A 26,167-nucleotide genomic window follows, 5' to 3' on the forward strand; every position below is an offset into this window, starting at 1 on the left:
ATAGCATAACCCAAGACATACATCCGGAACCAATAGGCATATGTCAAAGCATGAAAGATAGCTTCAGCCCAAGAGTATTCAGCATGCATTTACTGTTATAAACTGTGTATTTCCAGCCTCAAAATCAGGCCAAAATCATAGCATTACATGTAGCTTCAATCCCCCAATCAATCGGGATGCAATAGGCATCAAACCGGTTATGTAGTCATGCCCAAACAAGCATAGGCATAAAATACATGTTGTCTCAGACCTGAAATCTGTTGCAGAAGATTCTGTCATCAGAATTTGGCAAATCCGACATCACCATCGCGTCCGGAGCGTGCCAAAACCCCAACTTAGACTCTTACCTTGCCTGAATCGGGTTCCGAATGCTTGAGATATGACAAAAAGAGTGATTTTTGGGCCAGATTTTGAAACAGACGCAAAAAAAACGTGAGTTGGCTGGGGGGGTCTGCTGTTCCACGTGTCAACAATGGGGCCCAAAGGGGGCACAAATGAGAGCCAAAGAAGGCCTACACCAAGCCTTGATAGGCTGGAAGCAAGATCCAGGTGAAGGAAGCTCCAAGAGGTGTGAGCTGTGGCTGCCCACAACTTGTTTATAGCTTGTGAGACTTGAGAACTGAAGTAAACCCTGAAGAAAATGATCAAATACCTCTGATGTAATGCCCTGAAGGTGCCCAACAATATCGAGAAGGTGCTCAAGAAGCCAGGGAGTGACGGGAGCTCGAAGGAGTCAGATATGGCTATCGGGAAGGAGACCCAATGCAAATAGGGAGTCGATGGGATCTTGAGAATGCCACGAACCAAGCTCAAGAGTCGGAAAACAAGCTCTGATACCAGTTGAAAGGGAGCGACGGATCGAAGGTTGGACTCGAGAGCTATGGCGGGAGAGCAAGAGCAAGAAAGGGAGAGACTAGAAATGGGAACTCCAACAGTCACAATGTGTGACCGGGCCTTCCTTTATTCAAACTGTCACTAAAAGAATAAAGAATAAAGTGACGGTGACGGGCGCCCGCCACCTGCAGTGTGCAGTGGCGGTGACTGTCAGTGAAGTAATACACGGGCGGCTAGGTAGAGGCGCCTTTATCCCCAACAACTCCGTGCTAGAGTCTGGGTCTGTGAGGAAACCAACCGACTTTCGCCAGTTGATTTTTGCTCTCGTTGCAGAATAGAACACCTCAAGAGCCAACCTCACTCTTTCAAGCATCAACTTGTCGTCCTCTATGTAAATTGCTGTATCATCTGCATACTTTGAGTCTAATAACTCGGTCTCCTCTCTTACTGGAAGTCGGAGGCCATGTAAACCGCTCACACGTGACCTGAGGAAGTGACACATCGCCTTTGCAAAGAGATGGAATAAGTACGGGGCCAGGGGGCAGCCTTGTCGGACCGATCTCTCTACCCGAAACTCCTCCCCTCGCCTCCCTTCTATGAGAACCTTACTGGTGGCTGATCTGTAAAGTGCGGAGATCCCGGAAATCCAAGCTTGGGGGAAACCTAACCTCACCATGGTGCCCTCTAAGAAATCCCAGTCCACCCTGTCATAGGCTTTCTCAAAGTCTAAGAGTAGTATGGCCAGTCTCTGCCCACTGTGCTGGGCCCACTCTGTCACCTCAAAGAAGGTGAAGACATTGTCCAGGATGCTTCTATCTTGGACAAAGCCTGTCTGTGTGCCAAAGATGATGTCAGGAAGCAAGGGGCGTAGTCGCCTACCAATCATCTTTGCCAGTGCCTTATAGCCCACTGACAGTAAGGTGATTGCTCTCCACTGGGAAAACTCCAACCGGTCTCCCCCTTTGGGGAGAAGACTGATAAGGCTTGCCGATAGACCCCCTGGCATCTATCATGAAGTGAAAATCTCGTGAATGGCCAACAGTAGGGGGTCCTTCACCACTTTCTAGAAGGTAGTGAAGAAAGAATAGAGAGGCCATCCTCTCCCGAGAATTTTTGCCCGTCCTGTGTATGGAAAGCCTCCTCTAGTTCCTTCTCTATGAATGGGGCTAGGAGGGAGCGTCCCATCTTCTCTGTGACAAGGGACGGGATATTATCCCAGACTTGCTGTCTATCTCGCTGTCGTCTAGCTGAGGCTGTCTCGTGCTAGAAGAGGCGACTATAGTAGTCGGTGGCAATCTCCATTACCTCGTCTGGGCAAGAATGGATCCTCCCATACTGATCTCGAAGGCTGCATATTTGCTCTCTTGAGGTGTGAGGTTGGTGCACCTGAAAAAACTCCTTGCACATTGTGTCCCCCTTCCGCGCCCAGAAAGCTGCTGAGGTGCGGAAAGAGAACTCAGAGCGGCTGTCCTCTAGGCCAGCAATGGCTGCTCGTGGATGCACCTCCTGCGCGTGGAGAGTGGGATCCCCTGGTGCCACCTGTAATAATCTCTGCGTGGTTGTAAGGTCCCGCCGGAGTGCTCTCTCCTCCTCCCAGCTTTGCTGCCTAGTCTGTATGGCTGCCTCTTGGTAGATTTTGCTCGACCCAGCTAGGGCCTCTGCAACCTCCTTTGCGATCTGGCCCCTCCTGCCCCACTCTCTGGTCTAAATCTGCTCTATCTGTCTCGTCACCTCCTCCCTCTTGCAGATCGAGTCAGGGATCCAACAAGATCGTGAATCTAGGGCAGATGCTGGGGGATCTAGTGTTAGGAGAACCGGGCAATGATCGGACAATGTGGTGCCCGCCAACTGCCCAATCTGGCCTCTCCAAGAGCCTCCCCACTCTCCTACATAAAACCTGTCCAATTGCTCGAGCAGGGCTCCATCTAGCCGTCTGTATCCCAAAGAGAAGTCCAGTGACCTCTCCCTCCTGTGGAAGTCAGGGTCTCTCTAAGCATCGCGTGCTCCTATTGCCTGTAGAAACACCTCCCATGCCTTCTACTCCTTCCCGGCCATGCCTTGGTAGTTTCTAGGAGTCCACCTCTGGGAGTTCCTCCGCGATCTCCACCCAGAACCTGCTGCGTGCCCTAACCTCCGTAGGGGCATAGATATTAAGGACTCCAAGGCATGAGTCCCCAATATCCAATCTGATCCATAGCACCCTCCCTGCCACTATCGTCCCGTGGTCTCGAATATAAGCGGTAAGACTCGGACCAATAGAGGTGCACACGTCTCCACTCCTACCGTGGGCACCTATGGCGTGCTCCCAGTAAGTGTGCGAGCTGCCTGGGAGTACCTTCCCTACCCGCTGGGCTTGGACGAGGGTAAGCTTGTGCTCCTGTAGAAGTAAGATGTTGATCTGTCCGGCCAGGGTAGGTTGCAGCTCCTGTCGAACAATCAATTTCTTGGAACCACGTGCCCCATAGTAGTGGAGGCTATTCACATTCCAGGGATGCAAGGTGTAAGATCATAGGGAAACCTGTGACTGCCCAAACAAGCATCTGTTCGGTGTGGAGACTGCTGATGACGAGGAGGAGCTATGAGACATGCAGATGTACTTTGCCGCCGGTTTGGACGGCGAGCTCCATTCCCCCATGGTAGCCCTCGGCCAGACCATAGGGGTGATAGAAGTTAGGTGGTACTATCAATGCATCTATCAGCCATGCGGAGAGTCGAGACTTTGTGCACTGGTGGAAACGGGCCGCCTGTGCCAGGGGCCATTCGATCACATCTCTCGCAGCCCTCCACTGTGGAGGGGCTCGAAAGATAATGCTCAGGTGAGAGACCTTGGCACCAGCCCACCAGTTAATGTCCATCATGCAACTAGGCCATTGCTGTGCAAACAATGCTAGTCCTTCTTCTCCCAGCCACTGGGAGGTGTGGTCCACCACCTGATTCTTCAACTCTTTCTCTATCTATGTCGTCGTCCACTCCCTTGAGTGAGAGGGCTGAAGAAAAAAAGCGTAGTTTGGTCCATCTGGTGGTGCTAGAAGATGGATCTTGCCCCTCCTTGACTTACGAACCACGAAGATCCCCACCTCTAGAGGTAGTGGGAACTCTCCGTGCTCCGCAACTCTCAAGTAGGACCATGGGCCATTGCGGAAGAACTCTTGTGGCAATAGGTGTGCCTGTCTCGGGAAAGTGTGACGGGTGGCAGGGGTGGATGAGCTGGTGGCTGTATGGGAGGGAGAGGACTGCTGGTGCGAAGAGGATGTAGGCGTGTGGCTCATTGCCTCCTATGGGCGGAGGGGGGGTGGGTCTGGGGGGGATTGCCTGAAACAGGTGCGAATTAAGGGGGGTGCTCAGTACGGGAGGTGGTGGGGGGGAAGGATGATCGAGGGATGGACGGAAGTACATGGCGGGTGTGGGGGGGGGCTGGTGGTCCTGGAAGTGGGGGGTTGTGGGCCAGGTCAGTGGGAGGGGGGGACATGGGATGTGGAGGGCGGTGGGTGTGGGGGGCTGTGGGGACTTAGGAGAGGTAGTTTGTGGCGCGGGTGGTGGATATGGGGATTTGCGGTCCTGTCGGGTGGGGCGGGTCGGGGGGGGGGCGATGGGTGTGGGGACTATGGGGACTTAGGAGAGGTAGTCTGTGGCGTGGGTGGTGGATATGGGAGGCTGCGGTCCTGCCGGGTGGGGCGGGTCGGGGGGGGGGGGAGGCTGTGGAGTGCTCTGCCGAGGGGACGTCACATGCCCTTCTACTCCCTGTCGAGGCTGGGTCTGAGACGTTGGCTGCGCCCCCCTCTATCGTCCCCCTCTTTGTCATCTTTGGACCCGTGTAAAGCCATCACCGTCCACTTGCGGGCCTGTCGGCGGAGCCACCTTAGCTTCGAAATGTGTGCAACCTACTGCCTGATGCCCAAAGTCGTGGCAGCGTAGGCACTACCCTAGCTGTCCCGTCACAATGACCTGCTGCTTAAAGGAGTACCCGCCTGCCTCAATCTCTAGGAACTGTGGGATATTCTTGACCTCTTTCACTTCCACTCCTACTTTTGGGACTCCTGCCGCTGTCACTACATCCACGAAGGACGCGGGAAGGATAGTGCCGAAGAGCCGACCAAAGTCTTCCACCAACTGGCGATACTCTATTGCCAGGCCGGGGAAAAGAAGGGTGACTGGGTGTCGGAGAGACCTGTTGTGGAGTGCAAACGTCTCCACAGTAAAGCCACTGTACCAGGGGACCATGTATATGACCCCCTTTGTGAACGCATACAGTGAACTGGCAAGTAACTTGCGAGCTGTGCCTGTCAAACTGAGCCGGACCATGAAAATCCCTTGGCCCAGTAGGACCGCCTCAATGATTTGCATTGTGCCGATGCGCAACGTGGAGTGAAGCCAGTCCCAAAGCTGGGCCCTGGTTGGAGAATGTCCTACTACCTGACCATAAAAGCTGAGCGATGAGTCGGACGGGTGTAAGCAGTCGGACAGGCGTGCGTAGTCGGGGTGGGGGGACATGAGCGCGACATGACGGGCGTGAGTCTTTCAATTGGCTAAGATTTGCTTCTATTGAAAAAGACTCTTGATAAAATACACAACCAACTCGTTATGGCCTCTACTTTCCCTTAACTATTGATAGGGAACATGAAAACTGCTGCAAAGGAAAGGGGGTTTGTCAAGAGACAGAACGTTACACTTTTATACCATGTTGAGAAACGGTAGGATTTGTAGGGAGAAACATAGTGTGAACAGGAAACATTGAGACAAAGAGACTCAAAAACACAGAGGAAGAAGATGAATGAAGAATGATGAATATTGAATCATGATGAATGAATCATGCTGATACAATGAAGGGGAGCTTGGAGGTAACTACACAGCTGTGGCTGATCAGACGGTAGCACTTGAAAGGGATCTGCACCGTGAAGGGAGTGAAACACAATTCTTTGAGCAGAGGTGTCAATGATGAGGAAAATGGCTGCTCTATTGAGGTTGCAAAATGTAGTCCTATGGGTAGTGGAATGTCAGAATAGACATTGGAAGATGGAAGTAACATTAGAGGGAGCAAAACGCAATTCTCAAGAGTTGTTGGAGATGAAGGATATGTTGAATCTCTCCGGGATGATGGCTGCTATCAAGACGATCACTAGGCAGTCAATTGGAGAAGAAAATGCAAGAATGAAACCAGCCTTCCTTGCATAGATTGTGGTAAATCCCTAATTACAACTTAATTACAGCAGCAAACAATAAATGCAAATCTGAAAATACAAATTTACGTACTGATCTTGGACAATGCACACTTGATTGGCCCCAAAATTGGTGCCTCTTTCGGTATTTCTTTAGCTTTATTGAAGAAGAAGTTGATTTTCAATGGGATTCTCCCAATCCCCTTTGCAATCCAAACTCCCCTTGCTGTCCAAAGTGACCAGCAAGTCTTCAATCTGATTTGCCCCTTGATTCGGGCACTTAATTGGCCTTCACCCACCTCATAGACGATGGAAATGCCCCAAATTCAATGGTTGGCCAGTCCTCCACTTCAATTTAGCTGAAATTCACCTTCAGCCCTGAAAAATCCAAGTCTTGGAGCTTTCAATTTTTGGCATGCTTCTCGAGGCTGTTGCTAAATCTTAATTTCTACTGTAAATTAGGATTTATAGTAGAGAAATTTGCAATTTCTTAGCCCCAAGGGTCCAAATGCTGAGATCTTCAGAGCAAGGCTGTGAAATGGTTGGGAGATGAGAGAGAGAGCTGTAGAGAGAGAAAATTCAGAGTTTTGTCACGAAGAATGATTGGAAATTAGTTGAATGTAGCTGCTGCCCTGCCACAATAGCATTAAATGCTGTCGCCTACAGTTGAGACATCCAAATCAGCTGTCACTTTGTACCTAGATGCAATTGCCCAGCTGTGGAGGGTTTGAATATGCAATCGCCTCCTCAAAACTCACTCGTGGCTGGTTGCAATGGCTGAAAATAGGTTGGCCATTGCTGCTCATAGCTCTCCCACATTTGCTACAATAAGAATCCTCTCGTTTTTCCTCTTCTTCAGCCTTTTACCAGCTTGTATGGACAAGTTTGCCAAGTGGCAGCCTTCCCAAATGGCTTTTCTAACATTATCCATTATTAAATATTATTTTTCATCCTTTAATTACTGAAAATTAATCTAATAATTATTTCGGTGTCCAGAAAAATAATATGATTGGCTAATAATTAAATTGGCTAGGCATCTTCCACTCTCGAGTCTCTCTTTGCTATCTTTGACCATTAGATCGGTGTTAGTATCATTAAACACCACATCTCTAGTGTCACCAATTGACACTTATGACCAAATGAATGACCTAGGCCAACAATTGACACAAGAAACCACCAAGTATCTGTTCAACAAAACTTATAGCAACTTTTGCCTTTGACATCCTGTGATTTTCTTGGGTCCCGAGCTCGTAAATTTACTCTAATCCCAATTGCATCTCACATGTGCAACATTTACTTAATCATGTGATTAAAAATTAATCCACTTGTTAAGTGAGGTTTTAAAAATACATGTCCTCATGACAAAGAATGTGGGTGAAGATCTCTCCATATAGATGGCTATAGATATGCGGCTATTGAGCAGCCTTTTAGGAGTGAAGATCACAAAAACACAAGTATTTGATGTAGGGCTGATAAAGAGGGTGTAACTTGTTGTAGACGGCCTTTATTGCAAACTTAGCCTCCATCAAGTGAGTAATGACTAGGATCTGTTGCTTGGGTGTTAGGGTGGTAGTAGGAGCTAGAAACACGCAATAACAATGAAGGTAATTAGCTGTACTAGTCCAAGGAGGAGTGAAACCAGCAAACCCAGAAGTGAAAATGATAAAGAATAGGTTGCTAGTTTGAAAACAGAGGTTAGACAGCTCCTTTGACAAGGCGGCAACTACTCGAATCAAGGCGGCTATAGATCAGCTCTAGAAGACAACAAGAGCCACTCTTGCGAGAAGTATCCACCAAAGGTTGGAGAGATGAATGTCATCAGCAACAATCGATGAAGTAAGAGATTGATTGAAGAATGAGAGTGAGGTGCAGAGTGAATATGGGTGAATGTCCATGCCCTATTTATAGGCACATGAGTCACATGGAAATCAAAATAGGAATTAATGGAATACAATGAACTTAATGACTTTGAATGAACACGAGTGACTAGGGTAGCTACATAGGGGTCATAAGGGGGACTAGGAGGGAGCAAGGAGCAACGACGAGCAGTGATGGCTAGAGGGGAGTGCATAAGTGTTGATTTAGCATGGCAAGGGACAATAGGCATAATAGCAAGGATAGGGGGTGATATTTGATTGTAGCCATAATGGCATGGCAGCAAATGTGGAAGATGAGAAAAGGAGGTGTGATTGGGGGTGGGCATGGGGGGAGGGGGAAGCAAGGTGATGGTGGGGGGTATTGTAGTAGAACGACAAAACGCTGAGGATATGTAGAAGGATTCAGTGGTTCGTTAATCTCTTGGATTGCCACTTTAATCTTAGATAGGGGATAGCGTGCTGGCCCCAGAATTAGTGTCCCTTGTGGTATGTCTTCAATGTTTATTGCAAATTGATGGAGTACAATTGAGATACTCTAATATTCTCCATTAGACTAATCCAAGTGCCTCTTACTGTCAAAACTAACTAGCAAGCCTTCAAACCAATTTGCCCCTTCGTTTGCTTGGGGATTGGCCTTCACCTTGCTCCTTTCGAGACAAATTCAGCCCCAAATTGACATTGAGAAGAAGAAAGACCCTGGTTTGGTTGTCTAAGAAGCATTAGTCAACAAAATTAACAAATGGTGATGTTTCAACCAACTTGATAGAGGAGGTTCATGCATTTCTCACATGCAATTATGATTCTTCTATGATTGATTCAGCATTTAATGCTATTGAAACACATCAAACATGGTATTTTGACAATGATGCATCAAAGCACATCACTTCTAAGAAGTGCTTGTTTACTTCTTTGCATTCAGCCCTTGTTGGAAAGTGCGTCACTTAGGCGAACAACAACAGTTATGATGTATGTGACATTGGGACAGTCACTATTACTGCTACAAATGGTTCTGACTTCATGCTTCTAGATGTCTTGTTTATGCTTGGTATTACAAAGAACTTGTTGTTTATTTATACCTTCAATAAGCATGGCTTCTAGGTCATCTTTGAGGTATACTTAGGCTGTTTGACACCCTGCACAAGGGTTTACTCTTGTTAGATACTTATGATAGTCTCATGATGCTCTGGCAGTCACTAGTCTTATGCTTGCTATGCAGAATGTGGAGCTTTGGCATGTCCCTTATAGGTATATGAGCTTTGGGAGTTTGATGACCCTTCAGAGGTGTCATATGGTAGATGCATTGCCACCAATACAAACTCCACCTTCTCATGCATATGAGGAATGTATAGTGAGCAAGATGCATAGGCTTGCCTTCAAAAAGGATGGTGCAGTACGTGCTGTTCAAAAAATGCAACTTATTCACTCTGATGTTCATGGTCCCATGAGGACATGTGCACTTGGGGATCATCTTTACTTTAGTTACATTTATTGCTGACTACTCATGGTATACATGGGTATATGGGTTAAAGGCCAAATCTCGTGTATTCATGCATTTTAAACATCTTGTGGGAAAGCTTGAGATTGAAGCTGGTTTAAAAGTGCAGACACTTCGCATGGATAGAGGGAGGCAATACATGTCTTGTGCATTTGAGACATATTTATTGGATCGTGGCATTATGCATCAAGCCACTATTGGAATTACCCCTCAGCAAAATGGAGTTGCTGAAAGAAAGAATCGCATTCTCATGTAGGACAAACTTATTATAGCAAGCTGTCCTTGCACTATATGCTCCTGAATAGCAGTATATTGATGAGGGTTTACCACATATAGTGGAGGGGGCAGTACGACATTAAAGGGCTGTTGTAAATGCAGCCAAAACAGCTCGAGATGGCTGTTGTAGACTCTCCAAGAGAGTAAAATGGATACCCCTTTACGTCAGCGTACTAGAAGGGTTGCCAGACATGTAGCACATGATGCAGGGGGGCACATTTGGTTGATATTACAGAAGGAGATGATTGTGATGAGCATGTATTCATAAGCTCACTGTTGGATAAAGATGAGGCTACTTCCTTGGACGAAGCTCAACAAGATATACATTGGATGCAGGCCATGCAAGAGGAGTTAGACTCCATTGCAATTTGCCACTAACTCACTAACTCTACTTGGGATCTTGTGGATTTACCACTTGGCAAGAAGGCCATTGGTACAAAATGGGTTTATAAACTCAAGCGTAAGGCTAATGGTACAATGGACAGGTACAAAGCACAGTTGGTAGCAAAAGTCTATGTACAAAAGAAGAGCATACATTATGAGGAAACTTTTGCTCCTCCACCCCGTATGAGTACAGGGACATGTGTGATTGCTATAGCTGCAAATTATGGTTGGAAAGTACATTAGTTGGACTTTAAGACAACATTCTGTGAAAATATTAGAGAGGCAAGCATTGAAATGTGTGCACAAGAGGGAGAAGAGAGCTCAAAGTACAAGAACAAAATCTTGTTTACTAAGTTGCTTACAAGTACAACTTGGGTATACTCTCTCACACATTGATAGTGACCCATAGTCTATTTATATAGCCTTTGCCTGGCTAGGGTTAGGGTTTCCCGTGTCCTTCAGGCTATTCACACCCATTTACCCTCATACACCCTTGCTTACGCTGGGTTCCTATGCCTATCTTCTAACACCCCCTCTCAATGCCAGGGTGGCATTGGATTACAAAGCATGTAAGATGTCCCCCCTCTCAAACAAATGGGATGTGCCCCCTCTCAAACAAATGGGATGCCTTTATAGATGAGGTTACAAGAGTGTTTATAGGTAAATGGTTTAGAGACTCAAAAAAGTCGATCATCAGATGGATTGGAGACATAGTTGGCCACCAGTTCTTTGGGTACTTTAGGAATGTTGGGGCATTTACTAGTGATATGCCCTGTCTTCTTGCATTTGTTACTTTTCATTTTTTCGGGATACTTCTTTCAACAGTTGTTTATAATATGCTCTATTTTTTTACAAAAAGAACATTTAGTGAGAACTGTATGTACCAAAACTTGATCATGGGAGATTGAAGATGCGTGACTGGTGCTGCCTTCTTTGTGGTTTCTCTTTTTTTCATCCAAACAGGATTGGATGGTACTTGGTAGGATTTGGAATGTTGGTAAGAGTGGTTACAAGGGTAGGTAACACCTTTTTCACAGCTTTTAGGAGAATAGCAATAGCATCCTTGACAGATGACTCTGAAGAAGACCATAAAAGCCAGAGAAAGCAGTCCGGATGAATGAGCACGAGTGATTCCTTTCACCTCCAAGCCTTGCCTAGTATATTGCTAGCCAGACCATCGTGATCCGATTGCCAGCCGTCAAACCTTGGTGAGTCCTACTATTCTTGGACTCTCTTTAGTTCTAGGCTCCCCTTGACCCCGTTCGGGCGCCCAAGAGCCTGGACGGTCATCCTCGTGCGTGTTCCCCTTGATTTATCTTAATGTCACATTAAATGTCACTTTAATGTCACATTCAATATTTGTGACCTTAATTTCACATTAAATATCACATTAATGTCACATTAATGTCACATTTCCTTCTCCTTAAGAATCGGTTTCGTCCTCGAAAACGATACTTGGAAGGTCTAACTGTAAATCGGGAAACCTTTTCTTTAAAGTACTTACTCGCTCCCATGTTGAGCTTTCTTCTGAACAATCTTTCCACTTAACCAAACATTCTTGATAAATAGTATTCCTTGTTCGTCTATTACGAACATTTAATATTCTTTCTGGTTCATGTGGATTAGATTGGTCATTGAATAGCTCCTCAATGTCATCATTTAAGCTTAGATTATCCAAATCACCCAGCTTTTTCCTTAATTTACTTACATGAAAAACTGGATGTATTTTACTACCAGCAGGTAGTTGGAGCTTGTAAGCCAATTCTCCCATCTTTTTAAGTATTATGAAAGGACCACAATACCTTGGTGAAAGCTTTGGACATTGTCTCTTTTTCATAGTTTTAGTTTGTTCAGGCATCTTAAGATAGACCAATTCTCCTTCTTCAAAGGAGATGTCTCTTCGGTGAGGATCTGCATATGCTCTAGCTTGGTTTTGAGCCTTTTTAATATTTTCTTGAGCAAATTTTAACATATTATTCATATCCTCCAAAAAGTCTTTGGTTGCCTGAACCTTTTCCTTATGCAGTCCTACTGCAAAAGGAGCTCTGGGCTGAAACCCATACATTAACATAAATGGACTATATCCAGTGGAAGAGTGCTTGGCACTGTTATATGCAAACTCTGCTATCGGTAGATACTCTTCCCAATTAGTTTGCCTTTTACTTACATATGCCCTAAGCATATCTTCAAGAATTTGGTTAACCCTTTCAGTTTGCCCATCTGTTTGCGGATGATCCGCCGTACTCATGCTAAGTTTAGTATCCAATTTCCTAAATACCGCACGCCAAAATTGGCTATCAAATTTTCTATCCCGATCAGAAACTATATTTGCCGGAAGGCCATACAATCGGTATATGTTCTCTACGAACAATCTAGCCAATTCTGGTGTTTTAACATCAGTTGAAGTTGGAATGAACCTAGCCATTTTGGTTAACCTATCCACAATCACCCACACAGAGTCGTGCCCCCTCTGTGTTCTGGGTAAAGCAACAATAAAGTCCATGGCGATACTCTCCCATTTTGCCGAAGGAATCTCTAGTGGATGGAGAAGTCCTCCCATTTTCAATCTTTCAGCTTTATTAACCTGGCATTTATTACATTTGACCACATAGTCAAGGACGTCCTTATTCATTCCAGGCCAATAGAACTGTCTTTTAATAAGACTATAAGTCTTATTAACTCCTAGATGTCCCGCACTAGGGGTATCATGACACTCAAAGAGTATCTGGCGCCATATTTCTATATCTTTCGGGACACATACCCTACCCTTGTAGAGTAAATAACCATTATCAATGGTAAAATTCTTCCACTTGAATCCAGTTTGAGCAACCCCTGATGCTCCATTTTCTTGTTGAACATCGTCAGATATTCCTTCCTCAGTAGAAGCACTTTCATTTGGATCCCCATTTTTTATTGCTTCCTATATGTTGGAATATGCCGGATCAAGCTGGCATTTCCCTTTTAAAGATTCAAGCAAGTTGGAAGTGAACTGAGTAAAACTCAATTCATTAATGATGGGCATTCTGCTGAGTGCATCAGCTACTATATTATCCTTTTCTTTTCTATATCTTATCTCATAGTCGAACTCTTGGAGGAGTTCGGCCCATTTGGCTTTACGCCCGTGTAAATCCGGTTGATCATTAAGCCACTTAATGCTTTCATGATCCGATAAAATCAAAAGTTTGGCACCGTACAGATAGTGCCTCCATTTCTTCATTGCATGTACTATTGCATACAGCTCCCTCTCATAAATAAAATAATTCTGTTTTGCACGGTCTAATTTCTTGCTTTCAAAAGCATCTGGTCGACCTTCTTATACTAAGACCGCGCCTATCGCCTTATCACTGGCATCAGCTTCAACCACAAACGGTTTATTGGGATCCACAATTAATAGTAGTGGAGCTGTAGCAATAGCTACCTTAAGTTTTTGAAAACTTTCATTTTGGTTTGTTCCCCAATAAAAACTTTTTCCTTTCCCTTTAAGTTGGTCAATCATTTGAACAGCTATTTTGGCATAATCTCGAATGAATCTACGATAAAATCCAGATAAACCTAGGAAGATCTGCAGCTCTTCCAGGTTCCTTGGAGATGGCCATTCAATAATTGCCCTTACTTTTTCTGGATCCATGTTGATTCCCTCTTTCGAGATAATATGCCCCAAATATTTGACCTCTTGTGCAAAGAATTCACATTTAGTTTTCTTCGCATAAAGGGAATGTGTTCTTAACAGTTGGAATACTAATTGTAAGTGTTCCAAATGTTCTTTTCTTGATTTACTAAAGATCAAGATATCATCCAAGAAGACTACTACAAAATGTCCTAGATAGGGCTGTAAAACACTATTCATCAGCTTCATAAAGGTAGCTGGTGCATTAGTGAGGCCAAAAGGCATCACCAAAAAATCATAATGCCCGTATCTAGTACGAAATGCTGTCTTGGGAACATCTTGTGCCTTAATTCTTACTTGGTGATAACCTGATCTTAAATCTATCTTTGTGAAGAATTTTGCCCCTTGCAATTGATCAAAAAGATCTTCCATTCTGGGCATAGGAAATTTATTCTTTACCGTTATTTTATTAAGTGCTCTATAGTCAACACAAAGTCGCATAGAACCATCTTTTTTCTTTACCAATAAAATTGGTGAAGCCCAAGGTGAATTACTGGGTTGTATAAACCCTTTATCAAGGTAATCCTTAATTTGTCTTTCAACTTCTTGATGCTGTGTTTCACTTAACCTATACGGTGGTTTAGAAATAGGGTATGTATCCTTATTTATGTCAATTGGGTGATTTATATCACCCCTATCTGGTGGAAGGCCACTTGGTAAATCAGAAGGAAACACATCTTTAAAATCATCTAACAAACTACTTAATTCATTATTAACATTCAACTCACAAACATAAAAAAATTGTTGCTTTATATTACAGAAAGTAAAAGTGTTCTGTACAGGAAGAGACCATAACATATATACCTCACAAACTTCCTTCTTTATCAGCTTCTGAACTTCAGTAGAACACAACAAAGGATTATTAGATACTTCATGTTCACCTTGAATAACCAAAGTCTTACCATCCCTTTCAAATTCCAGTGTATTATGGTGATAACTACGTTTTAAGGATGGTTCCAATCCCCATAGCCACTCCCTCCCTAGAGCAATATCCGCTCTTTCCATATTCATAATTTGGAAATCAAGTTTATCTTTATATCCTTGAATCTCAATTTCCAAATTGGATACCATTGTATGCCATATTTTATTGTCTTGGCCTTGCATCATACGAACAACATATTGATGCTCACTCTTTTGTTGGGGAAGTTTCAATTTTTTGACAAGTGCATAATTAATAAAATTATGTGTAGCAGAGTCATCAATCATGACTCTAACTCTCTTTCCAGCTATCAATCCATGTACTCTAAGTAAATCATGTGGCCCAAAAGTAGGCTGCCACATAGAAGTTGACATACAACACTTGTGTTGTGCATCCATGTGCAAGACCTCTAAAGATTTATACTTTTCATGCCCCTTTAATTCTAAGGTCTGCACTACATGGATTTGTTTTTCTTTTCCCTTGCCCTTGTTCTTATCCTTTCCTTTGTCTTCCCCCTTTTTCTTTTGAGGGCAATTCCAAGCAGCATGGTTAGGGGATAGGCAATTGAAACACAACTTTTCTTTTTTGGCCTTATCAAAGTCATCAGGACTTAACTTTGGCCTCACATATGGTTTCTTTTCAAAAGGTTGTTTTTTACCCTTAAAGAATGGCATTTTCCTTTTAAATTTGCCCACAAATTTTGAGGTTTCCAATTCCTTAGACTTGGGCTCCGTATCAGTGAGACTAGTGAGTGTACCTGGACGCAGATTATCTTCATTGATTAATGCAAATTTAATTGCCTCTTCTAGCGTCTTAGGTGAACTCCTTTTTACTTCCTTTTTACAGGCTTTATCTAGTCCCCTAATGAATCCTCTTGTTTTTTGAAATTCATCTATTCCTTCCAATTTGAGGATTATCTTACGATATTCCTCCAGATATGTCAGCAGAGGTCTTTCCTTTTGTCTGACATAATCCCAATCTTCCCAATTTCTTTCCATTTCATTTTCAGGAAGGAATTCTTTCAAAAAGACGGATTCAAATTGAGCCCAAGTTTCAGGTATTTTATTTGCCTCCTTTAAAGTTCGCCACCACTTATATGCTTTGGGCCCCAAAGTTAAACTAGCCTCCAGTGCTTGGAGATGTGGTGGGGTATTTTTAAGTTTATGTAAATCTTCCCATTTTTGGAGGAAATTAAAGATTGTATCTTTATTTCTATCTTTTTCCTCCCCGTGAAACTGAGGAGGTTTCATATCCTTTAAAACTGGATTATCCCTCAACTTATGGTGGGGTTCCTTAGGATCTCGCATAGTCACATCTAAATCTTTCGATGAAGATGGGACATCCGAGGTTTCTATCTTATTTTTATCTCTTTCTAACAATAAAGTTAATTGAGATTTTATTTCAGTGAGTGTTTGGGTTAAAAATTCCATTTGAACCCCCTGAGCTTGCACATGAGCAGTAAGATCATCAAATTGTTCTCGTGTAGCAAAAAATTCTTCCCACTATTCTTCTTGCATTTCTGGTTCATGGGGATCTACCATAGGGTGGTCTCCAGGACTAGAACCTTCCATTACTCTCTCTTTCCCTTTTTCTGCCATTAATACACTGGAATTGGAAAGCAAAGATAAGAAATTTGCATACAAAGTGAAGTACTTCCCTGATTTTAATGGCAGGCAGTTGTTGCTGGTTTGTAAATAAACCCGAAGAGTAAGGAACAAATTTTATTGCCCGAACAAAGTCAGTCACGCAGGAAATGGAGCTTCTTTGCAGAAATGACTAGTATTCAGCCCCCTTCTTAATAATCACGCAGGCCATCAATGCACCTTTCCTGAACTTGTTCTCTGCTGAGCTTGTACTTGTGATGCAAGTGCAGTCGAGGCTGGTGAGAAGAATGCCAAAACGTGCAGTCGACTGATCACACATACATCAGAAAATAGCTTCAGTTTCAGCCTGTGAAAAGGGGAAAAAAAACGTGTGGTCCGTTGGTGCGTTTATAGACGGGCTCCAGCCAGAATCCGTCGCGCGATCTAGCATACAGCGTTTTGTAAAGGATAGCTTCCCCGCCTTATAATACGTGACGTAGGTAATCGTCACGTCAAATTTTATGTGACGTGTCACCAGGCGCTTTAGACCAATGGCTTCACGGCGAGACCCGTCGACTGAAACCCGTCGACTGAGACGAATAACGGGACTCGTAAGACCCGTCGACTGAAACCCGTCGACTGAATCTGATACCAATGACGGCTCCATAGAGCTTTTCAAGCTCATCTCATTTTTCTTTAGCAGTATTTAGTTGATCAACATGATGAATCAAGGACTCATCTAAGTGTAACATGATGATTGCTTGGGCACGTTGGTCATCCTCTACATCAACCAGATTTGTAGAATTTACAGCTCTAGTGTCTTGAATGAGAGGCCAATACCCTCTCTCCATCATCTTGTACTTGATAAGTACATGCCATGAGTGGAATCTTTGCCATCAAATTTATGAATTTGAGGGTGGACATCAGCATATTTGTGGTCATTGGGAAGGCCTTACCACTTGCTAAGACAAGGGCAATGTCTAGTCCCTTACAAACTTGCCACTGAATGTGGAAGCAAATCAAGGACATCCTTACAAACAATTGATATTCAAAATTGCAATGAAGAGAAAGGCTGGAAATCATACATATGTAGTACTTCAAAATATGACTTTGGTGGTCCTTTCTTATGTGCAATCTTCTTCCGAGGTTTAATGGTCTTTTTAGGCTTCAACCTTGTGCTGGACAAGGATGGTCTATGATTTCAACGCTTGTTGCTGATGACTTCGAGGAGAGTACAATGATACTCGTCTCTTTGATTTCATTGACGAAGATATTTGAAAGAAACCACACATGATATGCAACAAGCAACACAAGTTTAGGATCTATGTGTTTATAGTTGTACACATAGCCTTACAAAATGAAGTAGAGCACTTAATGGTTTTAATTTTCTGATGAAAAGCTTAAATTGAGTAAATACCAGTAGCAAAATGATTGAGCAATGTGCTTTAGTGCTTAAAAGCACTCATCTCTAGTTTATGCTACTAGAGATGGTAGATATCGGTCTTGATGAGCTTGGTGTGCCCTGCGAGAAATGCTTATGTGACATGTTATCATTGTGGCAAGAAGGGTCACATACGCCCAGTGTCATGAGTTGCGCAATGAGAAGCACAAAGAGAAGGGGAAAGACAAAGTACAGGAAAAGTTCTCCGATTGCAGTATTATGCCTGCGAAATTCGTGTGAAAATTGAGGAGATAAAAGTCATGCAGACTGATGACTCCGATGGGGAGTACATACCTACAGCTAGTTCTTGTGATGCTATGCTGTTGACCGAGGTTCACTCTATGTATACGCAGTGCTGGCTTTTGGATTCTGGTGCTTCATTTCATATTACACCAATGTTGCGAGTGGTTCCATTCCTACCGCAGTCTCTGGTTTAGTTCTCTTGGGTGATGACAGGTTACTTACTATTATTAGCATTGGGAATGTATGGCTGCAATTCTCTACTGGCAGTATTTTTTTGTTACAGGATGTACGCCTTATACCTACGCTTACATGCAGTCTTATGTCTGCAAGGCAGCTTGATGATATTGGGTTTCATGTTTCATTTGGGGATTTTGCCTGGAAGATCATCCGTGGCAGACTTCTTCTTACTAGAGGTACCAAGGTTGGTAGTCTCTATTATCTTATAGTTGATGGGTTCTCTGTTGACTATGTTTTGTTAGTCAGTTCCATTTCACATGTATTTCTTTGGCATGTCCGTTTGGGCCATATACCCTTGAAGAAAATGAAAATGCTTTTTGGTTTGCAGTACTTACCGCCCTTTGACTATACATGTTTTGATTCATGTGAGCATTGTCTTTATGGCAAACAGACTAGGAATATGCATAAGAAGTCTGGTAGGACACGCATGAGTGAGCCCTTGGCATTGGTACATTCAGATGTCTGTGGGCCCATGCCTTGTTAGTCTATGGTGGTGCAAAGTATTTTGTGACGTTTATTGATGATTTTTCGCGTAAAGTTTGGGCTTATCCCATTAAGCTTAAGTAAGATGTCTTGGTTATGTTTCAGAGATGGCTTGCATTGGTTGAGAACCAAATTGGGCATAGGTTGTGAAATGCCTTAGAACTGACAATAAGGAGATCAGCTCGGGGAGGGATCTTTCTATCTTGTCATGAGGCGCGTGTGTGTGTAGGCACAACACCCGAAGACTCTACAGTGGGAAATGACAAGTCGAGAGCCAAAAAATACATCATACGGGGTCTTCTTAGGAACAGTCGTAGTCGGGCACTAGTTGAGAATGTATACTGAAGTGTTAACAGTGTTGATCCAAAGGTGCTCAGGAAGCTCTTCTATGAACAGCATAGAGCGTGCCATTTCCATGACTGTCCGGTTCCTATGCTCTACGACTCCATTCTGAGAGGGAGAGTTAGTAGAGGTAAGCTGGCGAGAGATGTCATGCTTTAGTAGAAACTCGGAAAACTTGTGGGAGATAAACTCACCACTGCTATCAGTCCTCATGCAACGAACGTGACGTCCAATCTGGTTATGAACCAGCAGTACCCAAGTAGAAAAACATGTGAAAGCATCTTACTTATGCTTGATGAAGTACACCCACATGTAAGGTGGCAGTGGATATTGGCCCACAAAGATCAACATGAATCAATCTAAGAGGCTCCTTAGCACAATGTGTGGACTGTTGAAGAAATGGGGTACAGTGCTACTTTCCGAGCTGACAAGCTTTACAGACATCACGATCTAGCTTTAGACGGGAAAGACCCTCAAGCAACTGACGGCGGGATAACTCATAAAGAGAGTCAACCAATATGCCCCAAGAGAAAGTGCCAAATACGCTCATTGTTTGTAGGCTCTCGAGATGTGGCTAATGCCTGGAAGCTATGGAACACGGAGCCCTCAACTGTCGGCTTGGTCAGAAAATGAGTCATGTGGTAAAGGCCATTAGGCTGTGCCTCACCGCGAGCAATCACTAAACCAGTTTGAGAGTCAAGGATCTCAATTGTGGTCGATGTAAAGAAAATTGTTTGCCTCAATTGGCAAAGCTGCTGAACAGATAATAAGTTCACCCCAAGCTGGGGACGTGGTATACATTGTCCAGCGAAGCCAGATTCGGACCCTTGTTAGTGGCAAAATAGACACTACCTTGAGCTTGAATCTTGACCGAGGTGTTGTTTCCTACGCGGACCCGCTCGGCTGTAGAGGCTCGGATACGGAAAATGTTCTCTATAAGAGTCATATAATGTGTAGCTCCACTGTCCACAATCCAAACAGGAGCTAAAGTGCTTGGCTGTGACAAGTGGATCTTTGCGGTAACCTCATTAGGAGGCAACTCACAGATGTGGACGAGACTTGCATTTGTTGTCTCTATGGAGATGGTGTAGGCCTTTGCAGACTAGTCTGACAAGCCCTTTGGAGTTGAGAACGTTGTCGACTGAGATGGTTGAGCGGTGGCATATGAGTCTGACCTTTAAATTGCCCCTTGCCATCACCTTGTCTCCTTGGTTGGGGGTTGCTCGACTGAGGGGCGGGGGTCTAAGATTTAGATTTGGGTGCTGTGCCTTTGGCCTTTGAGCAACACTCATCGTCAAAATGACCAGTCTTCTGACAATGTTGACAATACCTATTCTTTTTAGGTACATTCTGCCACTCTTGTTTGAGTTGTGACTGGGAGTTTCCTTGTGATTCCTTGGATTTATTTTTGTTTTTGATTTTGAGTGGAGGTTCTTATCTCAATGTTTTTTCCATGTACGAGTTCGTCCTCGCTCTCAGTACACTTTCATCCACCACAAGCTTATAGAGAAAGGGAAAACTTCGATTGTAGTTTTTAAAACTATGTTAGTATATAGATTGGAAAATGTGCAAATATTCACATTGGTATAAGCATTGATATAGGCATTGGTATGTATATTTTAAAGTACCCTGTATTGTGTCATTTGCCTCTCTCCATTTTACATTGGTTCTTGCTTTAATTTGTTATGTTGAGAATCAAGATCATGATCAGTATATTCACCGACATGAGCGATCTTATCTAGACATTTATCGTCTTGGCTGTCACTCTCTGTGTGTTGTAATAACTGAGTCGGTTAGACTTAACTATAGTTAGATTTTGTTTGCCCTTCCCTTGTTACCCCTTTTGAGAATGAGCAACAAAAGCTCTCTCTGAGGAAGAATTCATATGAAATTGATCAAACAACCGTGCGTAACGCAACAACTGACACTCAAATTCATAGAAAGTAGGCATGGTAGGCTTTGAAACTATACCTTCCACAAAATTGAAGTATTTCATAGGGAGTTTGTTTAGAAACAATGTGACTTGATCGTCAGAGGACTTGGGAGTCCCCGTAGTGGAGAATTTAGCAAGTCATCGATACTTAGCCAACTTGACTTTCAAGTCATCTCGGTCAGTGATTTTAAAGAGTTGGAGCTCATGGTCAAGATTTATATGACGAGTCCTATCCCGAGTTACTTAGTGGTCAGTCAAGTGTGCCCATTGTTCTGACGCTAAGTCAAAATGCTGAAGTTGAGAATGAAACTCACGCAATAAGCCCTGCATCAGCTCGACAGTAGTGGAGGCATTCCTAGCCTTCCATGAGCGGACAATCTCGTATGGAACAAGTGCGGGATCGGGTTGGGGTTCCAACCCCTGTACAAGATCCCATAGGTTCTCGGAGTTAAAAACATGTCTCATCAAGTTCGACCAAGTGGTAAAGTTTGATCTGTTAAAACGAGCCTTATCATTGAAAGCATGCTTGGCAGAAGATGAGGTGGAACCATGAGGTGTTGGGAAAGTGGGATAAGATGGATGTGGAGAGTAAGATGGTGGTGGTGGGTGTGTCTGATAGGAAGAATGAGGGGGAAAAGGTGGGTAGGTAGAAATAGGCTGGGAGTGTCTTATGAGTGCCGATTGATACAGAGGCATTGGAACATTAATGTTTCCATAAGGTGCCGATGTAGATGGAGACACTGGGACACGAAAGCCTTGTCCAAAGCTCGGCTGGGGCACAATAGCATGACCAGGAGGTCCACTAAGGCAAGCTGTGGTACCAACTGATCCACACTCAGGAGAGACTGGGGGGGATACCCAAGCTGCAATGATTCCGAAAGTGCGTAAGAAGTAGGTGGAATATCCAATGGAGGAAAGGATGAGGTCCTAAAGGTGGTGCTTATGTTTTCGTAACCCCCTAGTGCGGTGTGATGTACAACATGAGGTGTTTGATAGGGGAATGTAAATGGTGTGAAGGGAAGTGGGGAAGCAACGGAAGAATGTGGTGAGATGGGTGGGTTTTGAATTTGTGGTGTGAAAGATGTAGATGCATTTTATTCATTTTTACCATTTAATGATTGAAAATGAAATGATGATGATGATGATGCACCATGTAATGTAGAAATAGAAACACCAAATTCATTCTGATTTTGAGAAGTAAATTGAAAAGAAGCAAGGGTAGAAAAAGAGGTACTTGGCTTTTTGTTATAATCCCTACGATGTGTGTTAATATACAAGAATTGGTTCTCAAGAGAACCTTTTCCGTAGTCAACTAATTGTACTTTATCTTCCTCATGATTTCTGCCAGTATATTGTAAAGCACAGAAGAGGTAAAAGACGAAGGAACAAAAGACAAATCTAAAGTACCTTGCATCGGAGTGGACGGAAGAGGATGAAATAATGGAACATACTCTGGATCTCTTTCTCTAATAGGGGGCCCATCCTTGAGGGACATCATTATCGGATTTATGCGCAACATTTGAAGATAGAAATTTATGTATACTTTCATGGAGTAGCTTCTCCCGAAGGGCAATCCTTTGATCGATCTTCTCAATCTTCTTTCGTTTAAAGTCCATGATCACATGATATTCTTCAGTGGAAAGCTTGTATAGCCTTTCTTTCATTTTGTCAGAAGTGTCTTCCACCATGTCGGAACTTTGTGGAGCAAGCTGTTTTGTCCACTCTCGCTCGATTCTCGGCATAGGTTGTTTTGGAGACTGAATTGGTGTTGATGTATTTGAAGTCATTTGAACCTACTGTTAATCTTACTTCTTGCGGAGAGCTTTCAAATCAAAGGTCTAGATTTCTCAGAGAGTATCAAGGTTTGATACCATGCAAAGAAATACTTTGACATAGAAACACAAATAACAATTGTATGACAAAGCACAGATTGATAAAAGAACTTTGATAGGGTTAGGGTAACTCAGAGACAATGAACACAAAAAATAACTGAAGTGATATAACTACTGAATATACAATGCTCATGCAACAAACACACTATGTAGTGAATGACTACTGAACCTCAAACTCTTGTATCTCAAGGATCAGGGTAGGAGTAATGAGCTGGAGAGAGTGTTGTACTCTGAACGGATCCCAAATTGCAGCAAGGCAGCCTTCGGATGTTGAACACCAACAAACACAACAGTGAGAAATTAGATTTGATGCAGAGAGCAGTGAGGAGAGAGAGAAAGTCTAAAAACGCAGGCGAGACAGCTTGTAGGAGAGAGAAAACTGCCAAACACAGGCTGGACAGCCTGGCAACAGCCTGTAGAAGCTGGGTGAGAGTTGGAGGAGAGAGAAAACTGCCAAATGCAGGCTGCAGATGACGTGGTGGGTAGTATGGCAGCAGGTCTGAGCAGGAACAGCAGTCGCTTGGCTGGGATTAGCTCTAAACTGCGAGAAGAGGGTTGGAAATCAGGCGCCAATTGATGTAGACAGCAATGGACAGCTTCTGCTGAGATGTCCTTCGCGAACGGGTGTGGACAGCAAGCTGAAACACTTGAAATCTACAAAAACGAGATTGAGGGCTGAATGGAGGGCAGCATACATATTTATAGAAAGTTTTGGCCCTCCCAAGTGGGTTTGTGCTTATGGGATACGGAAACTCTCTAGGATTGCGTTTCTTTTAAATAAACAAGGTTTCTTCATTAATTAAGCAAGTTTTGGGGCTGTTTAAGTAAAGCTAATGCATTTTTAGCTCAACAGTCTATGCTTCCATTGTTGCACCACTTCTGACAAAATAGTGGCTCGAAGACTATTACTTTAGTTTTATATACTGAGCTCCCATGTGAATACTTGTAAAGATATTATTAGCCCTTTTACACCTTTTCAAGAAAGAGTCAAACCCAAAATATCTACCAGGAACCTTGACTCAGAAGCATTTTTCATTAATGAAAGCAGGGGTGCCATTTTACAGACTTATAGGAGATTTAACACATCTACCAAATACAAGGTGTTTTAAATTGTGAGAAAATTTTATTAGGCTTATGGGAGTTTGCAGAAAGGTACTGTGGACAAATTTGACATCTCTGGTATATAATGCTGAATGCTTTCCCGCATGCTGAAGTCAAGTTCTGTCTGATGCTTTCCTTTGTTGATTTCTGTTCTACAAGAAGTATCTTGTCTTCAGATATATAAATTCTGTGCATGGGCCCTCTGCTTTTGCAAGTCCTGATCCATACAAATGTACATTGCAGCTCTGGAGTGAAAGATTCAAGGTTTTTCACAATGAAGTTATTGAACATGCTCAAATGTTGAAGCAACAACATGCAATGACCTTACAGAGCTTCAGAAATAAAATGGCTTCAAGAATGCCCAAGAAGCCACAATTATCCAGAGAGCTTCTTAATGAAAGAAAAGTCCAGGTATGCACCAGATTACCTGCACCAATGTAATTGCATTCACATACGAAAGTAGGTTCTTCTGTATCCAGCCTATGCTGTTTAGCCTTGAATCTCTGACATTTTTTCTTCCTGCATGACTTACTGTACTCGAAGTTGCTATAACCCTCTTTTGTCTCATGATTACCCCTAGAGCTCACCTAGATGTTCGAAGTGACACTACAGGAATATTGATGGCTCATAAATTGGGATGGTATTTGTATCCAGGACTTGAGTTGAGAAGTGGAGGAGAAAGAACATTGGTTTTTATTCAAAATAGATAGTGATTGATGGTCATCATGCATTATTGACTATCATGATTTGAATTTTCTTGGGTCTTGACATGAAAATTGCTGTATTGCAGACATTCCTTGGCAAGCAAGGTAAATATTTAGAAGCACAAAAAGTTAAACGACATGCTGACCGTAAAGAGATGAAAGAACTCCAATCAACACTTGTGGCTTATCATGCTGAAGTTGCATTGAAGGAGCAAGCTTTGAGAGCAAAGCAGCAAACAGAGATGGCAATCCTCCTCCAACGAGCAGCACAAACCCGCGATGAGCTCAAGCAGAACAAAGAAAGGGATCTAGCATGCTGTACACAGGCATCTCTCTCTCTCTCTCTCTCTTTCTCTCTCTCTCTCTCTCTAAGGTGTGTGCTACTTTAGAAGTCAGAGACAATCGGAGCAAACTGTGCACTAAGAACAGGGAAGCTGCATGTGTACTCAAATGATTCTCATCCTTAATTAAAAAAAAACAAGAATTGACTTGCCCCATGTGTTTTTGGGTGCATTAAAGGGAAACTTGGCAAAGTTGGAGAGGACAATATTGACACCTTACATGGGTGCATTGAAAAACAGAGAAAACCTTGACATATTTGGAACCATTTAAAGAAGTAGAACACTTGCATTATCCTGCAACTTGTCCTTCCTTTACAACTGGTGTCTTTTAGATTACAACAGTTAGGAAGATATCATGATTAAACATTTTGGCTTTGAAATCCAGCGCAACAAGAACATACTACGGGACCTTGAAGCTTTGCATAAGCAAGAGCGTAGCAAACATGAGAGCAAAATGCAGAGAATGGTGCGGGAGTTCAGAGCTTTGGGTGGAGAAATAAGGGATCTAACACATGCCATGGAGACTCTCGTTGTGCCTACTTTGTCAGACTTCAGTGATGTACAAGAATCAGCAGCATCGATGTTAGAATTACAATGTCTTAATATTGGCTGATTTTCTAGAAAGATGTTCAGAAAGAAGGCAACCAGAATTTCAAAGCAGTTTCCATCCTACATTTGACTACACTATCATGTAAAAGAATTGGGTAAAAGGCTTCTATAGCTCCAACCTTCTCAAAGGCAGCATGATGCCGTACATGATAGATGGGGTTCATTGGCTGCCACATGGGCCAATGTCTGAAGCACATTGCAGGAGGATTGCCTTGCCTCAGCAAATTTTTGCCATTATACCCCAGATGAGTTTATTTCTGCGGAGTACAGATGGGTTCGGCTCAAACACTGGTTTCATTGTATTGAGCATATATACATTTGATTGGCAGAGTGTAATCTACATTCATTTCCAATGTATCGATCATTTTGTGTCAAATTTTTGGAAACACAGTTCTTTCATCTTGAATGAGCTAAATGAAAAATTAATTGCCAATTACTACCGTTGGATATGAGAGAGAGAGAGAGAGAGAGAGAGAGAGAGAGAGAGAGAGAGAGCATCTCAATGCTAGCAGATACTCTTCCTTGATAGGATTTGCTTTCTTTGCACATTGCAATTTCTTAGATTCCCTTGTTGGCCATATAGATCGTTTCTACTTATATGCTTCGGAATTTTGTGTTTTGTTAATTAATAGAATTATACTTAATTTAAA

At 43.2% G+C, this 26,167-nt stretch overlaps 1 protein-coding gene across 2 annotated transcripts in view; it reads left to right on the forward strand.

The window, feature by feature from the left end:
• LOC148038392 (uncharacterized) overlaps positions 1-25,909 on the forward strand; it is a 70,677-nt gene extending 44,768 nt beyond the window's left edge. Inside the window, exons 6-8 of one of the 2 annotated variants that reach the window (XM_087671384.1) lie at positions 24,107-24,274; positions 24,654-24,893; positions 25,294-25,909. In XM_087671384.1, the coding sequence (XP_087527510.1) occupies positions 24,107-24,274; positions 24,654-24,893; positions 25,294-25,521 (636 nt within the window). In that variant the 3' untranslated portion in view covers positions 25,522-25,909. The remainder of the gene's footprint in view (positions 1-24,106; positions 24,275-24,653; positions 24,894-25,293) is intronic. The other variant, XM_087671393.1, reaches the window with a different exon arrangement.
• The last annotated feature ends 258 nt before the right edge of the window (positions 25,910-26,167 follow it).

This window comes from Lygodium microphyllum, chromosome 3 (assembly GCF_053477565.2).
Source record: "Lygodium microphyllum isolate KBCC chromosome 3, Lygodium_microphyllum_v1.1.10, whole genome shotgun sequence".
Classification (NCBI taxonomy): Eukaryota; Viridiplantae; Streptophyta; class Polypodiopsida; order Schizaeales; family Lygodiaceae; genus Lygodium; species Lygodium microphyllum.